This window comes from Triticum aestivum, chromosome 7D (assembly GCF_018294505.1).
Source record: "Triticum aestivum cultivar Chinese Spring chromosome 7D, IWGSC CS RefSeq v2.1, whole genome shotgun sequence".
Classification (NCBI taxonomy): domain Eukaryota; kingdom Viridiplantae; phylum Streptophyta; class Magnoliopsida; order Poales; family Poaceae; genus Triticum; species Triticum aestivum.
In genome coordinates, this window is record NC_057814.1 from 134738322 (window position 1) to 134746651 (window position 8330).

General features: G+C 45.0%; 1 protein-coding gene across 1 annotated transcript; it reads right to left on the reverse strand.

The window, feature by feature from the left end:
• Nucleotides 1-5116: 5116 nt before the first annotated feature.
• On the reverse strand, nucleotides 5117-6259 carry LOC123166515 (26.2 kDa heat shock protein, mitochondrial). Its single transcript, XM_044584323.1, has 2 exons — nucleotides 5936-6259; nucleotides 5117-5820 (listed from the first exon to the last, which is right to left on the reverse strand). Exons 1-2 carry the CDS (start codon nucleotides 6135-6137, stop codon nucleotides 5390-5392), a joined length of 633 nt encoding a protein of 210 aa, XP_044440258.1. The 5' UTR covers nucleotides 6138-6259; the 3' UTR covers nucleotides 5117-5389.
• Between the last annotated feature and the right edge of the window lie 2071 nt (nucleotides 6260-8330).

Genomic DNA, 8330 nt, shown 5'->3' on the forward strand with positions numbered 1-8330 from the left:
AGCCTAACATCTAAAGCCGGAGGCCCCAACCGAGCCATCTGCCGGGTCCGGGGCTCAAATTGGTCCGACGCACTCACATGTATCGTCGCCGCCATCTTCCACTGGTCCATCTTTAGAGCAGATTGAGGTGACAACCTTGGCAGGTCCTCCGCCATCGACGCCACCACGATGCCAAACGACGACCTCCACCTACGCGAGCCTTGGCAGGTCCTCCGCCATTGACGCCACCACGACGCCAGATGACGACCTCCACCTACGCGAGTCCATCTCCAAGCAACACACGTAAATCCATGCTAGGATAGGGCCGCACCACCGCCGTCGCCCACCACCCACAAGCGCCACCCAACCCCAAGGTTCCCAAAGCGGCGCCTTCAAGAAGGGAACGATGTCGTGAGCGCCGCCGCCGCCCAACAAAATTAGGGCTTTTGCCCGGGAGACCTAGGAGAAGGTGAAGTGAGGAGATCAGTCCATACCGACGCCTCCAAGGAGGGAACGACGCCCTCAGGCGTCGCCGTCAGCGCGGCCGGTCATGGCCAGTTAGGGATTTCGCCCGAACTAGATCCCCGCCACCACCAGCGCCTCCTGTATAGAACCGGCGACCAAGAGGAAGCGCGGCCCGACCAGGCTGGCCCGCACGCCGAACAGGGGAGGAGGAGAGGCGCTAGATCGCGTGCACCAACCGTCGCAGAAGCCGTCGCCGGCCGCCAACGACCACCGGATCCCGCCGCCTGCGCGGCCGGGACACCAGATCCACCGCCCGCACGGTTGCTAGCCGGCCGTGCCTTGCCAATGGAGCCGCCGCTCCAAATCCGAGGTTCCCCACGCAGAAGCAGGGCGATCGAGGCCCCGCCGCCACCATCCTTGGCGCCCCGGGCTTGCCTGGCGACTGCCTCAGGCGGCGGCGAGGAAGGGAGGCGGCTAGGGTTGGTGGGGGTGAGGAGGAGGGGCGACTGGCACACTAGATGTCCAATGCTACGACTTCTCCTCGGAGACTTCCTAGCTGGCACACTAGATGTCCATGGCTACGACTTCTCCTGCATCCGTCATGATAAGCCAAGTGAGTACTTTGAATGTACTCGCAAGCTCACAAACAATCCTAAAGCAAGCAAGCAAGCAAGAAGATGGCAACAACAAGAAACAGGTTAAAGACATAAAAGAAAACATAACATCTAGCTAGAAAATAATACTCCTAGCCTACTCATTTAACAGTCCAAAGACTACCTCTCGGCATGATTCCCAATCATCCGTCTCAACTCTCAAGGCTACCTTGAAGTCTATCCAATCCTACCAACTAAACATGAATACAACACTTACGTAGTTTAATTTGGACATGGTCTTGATCATATAGTGTGACTTCATATGAACTATGTCTCATTACCACCAGGGAATCGGCTATTCGAATAGATTTGAAACTCTGCAGAGGTTGTACACCTTACGCACACCATGGGAAGTCTGACAAAACCCGCTTACAACATGGCACTCTTATCGTATCACCGACCTCCCGCGGCTAGCCGTATGTGAGAGAATCTGGATCCCTCCCACCCCATGGCACAACTAATCCACTACGGGATTCAATAACTTTCTCTATGCACATCTCACAACCCAGGCTCTCGTGACTAGACTACAATCCGCCGGCCAAGGGGATACTGGCCGTCCAACCATCCCTCATTGGTGACACATGAAAGGGTTAAGTAATGAATTCAATTCTATTACAAATAAACCTTCTAGTCAATTTATAGTCATTTTTTATTTCTAACGTCTTCCTCGAATATGATCATTCCTAAAGCTAAAGTCTGTCCATCCAAGATGTTCATGTCTACATGAAAGCAAGAATAGAATGTGGTGTCTTCTATTACTAGAATTATTCAACATTTCTACCCATATTACTACTCTCAACTAACATGTTCTCATCAATCAACTAAGCTTCAACATCAACTTAAAAACTAGTGAATGCTACTGTCCAACTACTATCTAAATAAATGACACCAGCATGGCAAACATTCTAGCACAAAAATAATCTAAAACTTAACTTAATTACTTTCACAAAATAAAGAAATTGCAATTTTTAACCCATGGCATGCAATGCCATCAAGCAAATGGAGGTGGTGGCTTGTCTTGCTCAAGTGAAGTGCAACACAACTCCTGGTCTTCACCTCCTGTATTAATTCCTTCTGGAAATAATTTAAAACTATTTTTATAAATAACACATAAAGTCAAATATTTTGTCCGGAAATTCCAGACATGTCAAATAAATCCCAAATTAAATCAACAAATAAAGAATTTCATAAGAAATTTTAGCAAAAATAATAAACTAAAAAAGACCTATAGTTTAAAAGTTATCACTACTCAAAGTTGGGTCAACAGAACAATTTAAATAAAACAAAAACGACTTAAACAGAAAATCCCATCGCGGATACGTTGAAGGCGTATTTCAGAAATGCGCCTTCACTTATGTGCCGCTTTGGGAAGAAAATGAGTAGCCGGTAGGTGGGCCCCACCTGTCGGGTTTTTGTTTAAAATTGCATGATCAGTGGAGCAGTGGCTCACTTGCGGGGGTGCCCGAACGGTCTCTCAATTCCGCGGCGGCAGGCCGTCATGGCGTGCTCGAAGGCCTATGTGGTGTGTGAGAGAGGGGATGAGGTGGTGCGAGTGAAGTCTGAGCGGCGGGCATTTTATAGCCGCCGCATGGGTGTTGTGGCCATCGCACCGCCGCGGATAAGCTCGCATGTGTTGATGGCGCTGACCTCTGCCAGGCCGTAGTGGGGACTGTGGCGGGTTCGGATGAGCGCTTGCAAACTAGTGGCCGGGGCCGTCCGGGCTGCGGAGGAAGACGACTACTGTGGCACGTCATAGGCGAACGACGCCGCGTCTTCCGGCGAGCCTAGGGGGGCCTGGTCGTAGGTCTTCGAGGCGGTTCTTGGAGGTATGCGCGTGGCCTCCTACGAGCGATTGCAAGCCAGGGACAGCAGAACGCGACGAAGCCGTCGGGTCATTGTCGTGCTAGCGTGCAGAGCGCGCTCTCTGCATGCCAGTGGAGTGATCACCACGACGCTGAGGGCCCTGGTTCATTTTTGGTGCTTAGCACCATATCAAGTGTGTGAGGCGTGCAGAATAAGTCCTAGGAGTGGTCGCCGTGTGTCCCCAGGTGCACTGAACTGCATTCTGCAAGCCCAAACAGTTTTGGGTAGCAAGCTTTGACAACGCTAAATGCCATTGGCGGGCAAAAAATAAAGTTTCAAAAATTCTGAAAAATATCATACATGTTTACATGGCTGTATTCTACATATGTGTAAATTTTGAAGATGAAAATACATTATGGCGAGAGCTACACAAAAAAGACAATCATGACTTTCAAACTGATGAACAGTGCAAACACTGTTTGCTATTAGAAATGCGGGATTTTCTCTTTTTCTGTGTAGCTCTTACCATAATGTATTTCATTGTCTGATTTTATACACATGTGGAATACATTCATATGAATGTGTAGAATTTTTTCAGAATTTTTTAAAACTCCAAAATGTAATTATCGAACTTTTCAAAATATCCATCTCCATGGAGATCTCCCGCCAAAAGCCCTCACTCGCTTTGACAGCACCTACAAAGCAAACTAGATAAGGGTGATGTCTAGGGGTGTTAACGTAGTAAAGTATACAAGTGTGGCAATTTTCAGGCAGTTTGGACTCATATACAGGGTACTTGCTGTAGAATTCAGAATTGGGTCCAGAAACTTGAAGAAGATGGTGTGCTCAAAAGAAAAAGCTCCTGGATGGTGGTGGAAGAAAATGGTGTCCAGAAACTAGGTTACTAGCATTTCTAGTGTTAGTTTGATCCAAAGAATTTGTACAAATTTATTGGGAATTTTAGAGCAACAGAAAAACTAGTTGCTTCACAACTAAAGGGTTTTTGGAAGCTCAAAACCTTTTTAGAAAAAGAAAAACTATTGAGGAAATTTTGAGACAAGTAGCTGTTCAGATGGTTAGGGCTGGTGATAACCAGAGTATGTTATGTGAGTTATGTTTTTGATTTGGTCAAGTCCAAGAAAATCAGGGGAAAGAAGATCCAAACCAAATCTCAGAAAAGAAACTCCAACTTGATCTTGAAAAAAAAGGGCCAAGTTTCAGGGTGTTACAATCTTCTTCATTCTTCACCCAAATCATGCCGGCATCTTCCGCTGGAGGTCCAGCTCGTGGAACTTCACTAGCTCCTCAAGAGTTTGCAGCGGCTGCTAGATGCCCGAACATCACCAATTGCTTGGGTTCGCTCCACGGAACTGGCTGATGCGACTGGATGAACATTGAGGAACAAACATCAACCAGAAACAACACATCCACCACTAATCAAGTAATCACGTCAAACTTCCGGAAATCAACAAGTTCTTGACCATCTCTAAAAAAAAAAACATGACCAGTTTCACTACCAAATCAGTTCATTGCCTCAAACAGTCAAACTAGAGGAAATCAACAAAGTTTAGTGACGAATTTTCACCAGCAAGGTAGTTCATCATACGTTTTTTTGTTGTTGTGGAAAATCGACAGAGTTCAGGATAAACTTCTCCATCAAAGTATAGTTGATAATATCAAGAAGTAAACACATAGTAGGATAAACACAAAACATTCAGGGAACCACCAAATCAGTTAATCACATTACTTGAGAAAATCAACGAAGCAGGACATAAACAAGCAAACGCCTATCTCATGTGACTGTTCACTCAAGAACCCTACAACTACAAACTGGAGCAATTACAGTTGTTACAAGAAGTTAAACTCAAGGATAAGCACACAAAATCGGAGGAGATCAGACAAGCAAAAATTTCACAAAAACAATTCAAGGATAAGCACGAAAAATTCACGGAACAGCAAGCAAAAATCATCAACTTGTAACTACCCGTTCACCAACTCCATGACGTCAAACTCGAGGATAGGCTTGAATGCCCAGCTTTTTACAGAAAGCTTAAAACAATACAGATCAAGGACGAGAAAAGATAGAAAGGCTTATGACAATCAAAGTAGTTCATCAGGCCAAACACGAGAAAATCAACAAAGTTCATGACCAATTTCACCACCAAATTAGTCCAGCACGCCAAACTTAAGGAGATCAACAAGGTTTCATGACCAAATTCGCCACCAAATCAGTTCATCATATGCCATACTTGAGGAAATCAACAGAATTGCATAACCAATTTCACCACCAAAGCAAGTTCATCGCATGCCGAACTTGAGGAAATTAAGAGAGTTCATGACCAACTTCACCACCAGACCACTACCTACTGGATCCAAGACGATCAACGAAGCAAAACAAGGAAGAAAAGACACCAAACATGACCACATCAACAAGGCGTCTCTCACACTCTCGCGCCGGCCACCTCCATGAGCACTACCGCTACCACTACCTACTCGACCTTGACGTGGAAGACGTCCTTGCGCTCCTCCTCCTTGACCTTGAGCAGGGTGACCCAGAGCACGCCATTCTTCATCTCGGCCTTGATCCTGTCCATCTTGTACGCGTCAGCAGCGGGCATCTCGATGCGGCGGTTGTACCTCGGCACCGCGGAGTCGTCGTCGCCGTCCCAGGGCTGCTTCTCGCCCTCGCCCTCGATCACCAGGATGTTCTTGTCCGCGCGCACCTTCACATGCTCCTTGGTCAGCCCCGGCATCGGCACCTTGAGGTACACCGCGTCGTCGTCCTCCTTGGCCACCCAGCGTCCGAGCCGCGACGCCCCAGCACCAGCAGTGGAGGAGAGGCCGGTCTGAGTTGCGACGTCCTCCATGAGAGACAGCAGACGGGCCATGCTGGTCCGCGCGCCGAGCGGGTCGAGCACGTCTGCAGAATCAACACCAAGGACGGCAAAAGCAGATCAGAACGCTGATTTGACTCGCGATGTTGAGACTTCAGAACGAACGCAAAGAAATGGCGGCCGTGGGGAACGGAAGCATACCCTGCGAGAAGAAGCTGGGGATGACGCGGCCGCGGCCGCTGTAGTCGTCGTCGTCGTAGCGGCTGACCTCCTTGCCCTTGGCGTTGTACGGGCGGTGGTCGGCTGTGACGGCGGGGGAGTGGAGGGGGCCGAAGGCCACGGGAGCACCGGAGTTGAGGAGGCTGGCCGGCGCGGCACCCTTGCAAGCGACGGCGGAAGCCATGGTATCTCTCTTCTCTCTCTCCTCTTTCTCTCTCTTCTTTCCCTCTCTCTCTCTCTCTTTCTTCTGCTGTGATTTTGGATTCTTGTGGTGAGCGAGAAGGGGTGCGAAATGGAGTGGGTTTTGTAAACCGGGAGCGGGAAGCTTTCTTGGGGGAGGGGGTGGGGAGATGGGTTTAGAAGGTTCTCGAGAGATCGGTTGGGCTCTCGAGCCTTCGAGAAAGATCGCGCGACCACAGCTTTATGATTCGTGCTGCTTGATGTACGATCGGGGCTCGTGGATGAAAATAATCATTGATCTGCTGTGGTGCGCAAGGCAAGAGAAGTTGATGTACGTCGGCTTATGAGTGATTTGCTTTCTAAAGCTGAAGGTTGTTACTTGGTTCATCTGCACCATACACCATTATGAGTGATTTGCTTTCTCTAGTGTGCTTGCCGCTTGGCAATAAAGCAACCAAAACCATACACCATTTTCTTCTTCGAAATAATTCTTGTGTTACTCAATTAGTGATTACAATCACGGTTGATAACGTCCAAAACATCATCTGAGCCAAATCCGAGCCATACCGCAGTTCGGCCTAGGGACCTATGAAAATTTGCCAACACGTGACTAGAAGAATTCTTAATCAACACCATTATTTTGCGAATGAAAAAATGACAAATGTACACATTGTGAAAATCCAAACAAACAACCAAACATTCTATGACGTCAAAACATACACGGCCTTATTTAATGGGCTGTTATTTAATGTGCACGTAGCTACATGTCAGGCGACTGGATTTTCATATTCGATCGGTCAATTTTCTTGCCGTTGATTCAAGGTACTTTATGTGATACCTTCTCCGTCCGAAAATACTTGTTCTAGAAATGAATAAAACGGATGTATCTATAATTAAAATAAATCTAGATATAACCATTTTTAAGATAAGTATTTTCGGACGTAGAGAGTAGGTGTGTAGGAGGTCGAGTGACTCCGTTACTTGTTCAGTCGATTTTAGGCCCATCCTTGCTGAGTGTACGATGCAGCCTCCATGCATGCACATGCATGACTCCAGTCCGTAGCTTTTGGACGCACATGCATGGATGAAATGCATCCCAATTTTGGTGTGTGTGCATGCATTCTTTTCTTTTCTTTTTTGCTTTTGTTTTCTGCACCCTTTTCTTTTGTGTTTTATTTTTTTTTATTTACGTGCATTTTCAGACGTTGTTTATGTGTAAATGTACACACACAAGTACTACATGTACAAATTACATTAGAGTACGGAAACTTCACTCTTATAAGTTTATTCTACATATGGATTTTTATGTGCTAATTGTCTAGATATATTTATTTTGTTTTTATTATTTTCTTCTTTAAGGGTAATACCGATGCTAATTTTTTGTGTTAATGTTTTGGTAATTCATTCTTTCATAGAAAATATATTTGTTTTGTTTTTACTTTATTTTCTTCTTTAGGGTAATATCAATGCTAATTTTTGTGTGTTAATGTTTTGCTAATTCATTCTTTCTTACAAAATATATTTTTCTATTATCATTTTTGTATATGTATACACACAAGTATTATATCATATGTGTGTACATTATACTAGATTGCGGAAGTTGCATTATTATATGTGCATTCACTGCATATTACAAAAATCGCAATTATACTCAAATTTGTTTGCAAGTTTTTTAATTTCATTTCTTCTTAAGAGTAATACTAATGTCACTAACTTATTATCTCTTAGAAAAAATTATTTGTTTTATTATGCTTTAGTTTTCATTTCATTTTCTTTTTGAAGATTAATACCAATGCCACTAATTCATCCCTTGTTTAAAAACTTCTTTTTTATGTAAATTTTATTATTATACATTTATTCTTACATATACTAAAAATGTGCAATTTACATGTAAATTGTGTGCAAATTTCATCATTATTTTTCATTTTACTTTCTTTCTTCTTAAAGGGTAGTACTGAAAGAACATGCGGTGCCCCCATGTTTGGTTTTGGTAATTAATGACAATCTCTATGAACTAATGGTTGCCTTGAGTTATATTTGAAGGATTTGTCCATAGGCATTTCTTGAAGTCCATGTGTTAGTTTCAAGGAGTTTATGAGTTGACCAAGGTGCTATTAAGGAATTATTCTAAGATTGGTCATGTGAGTGTTGAGCTTATTGCAAGCATGGCTTGAAGAAGAAGAAGATTGTGTGATCA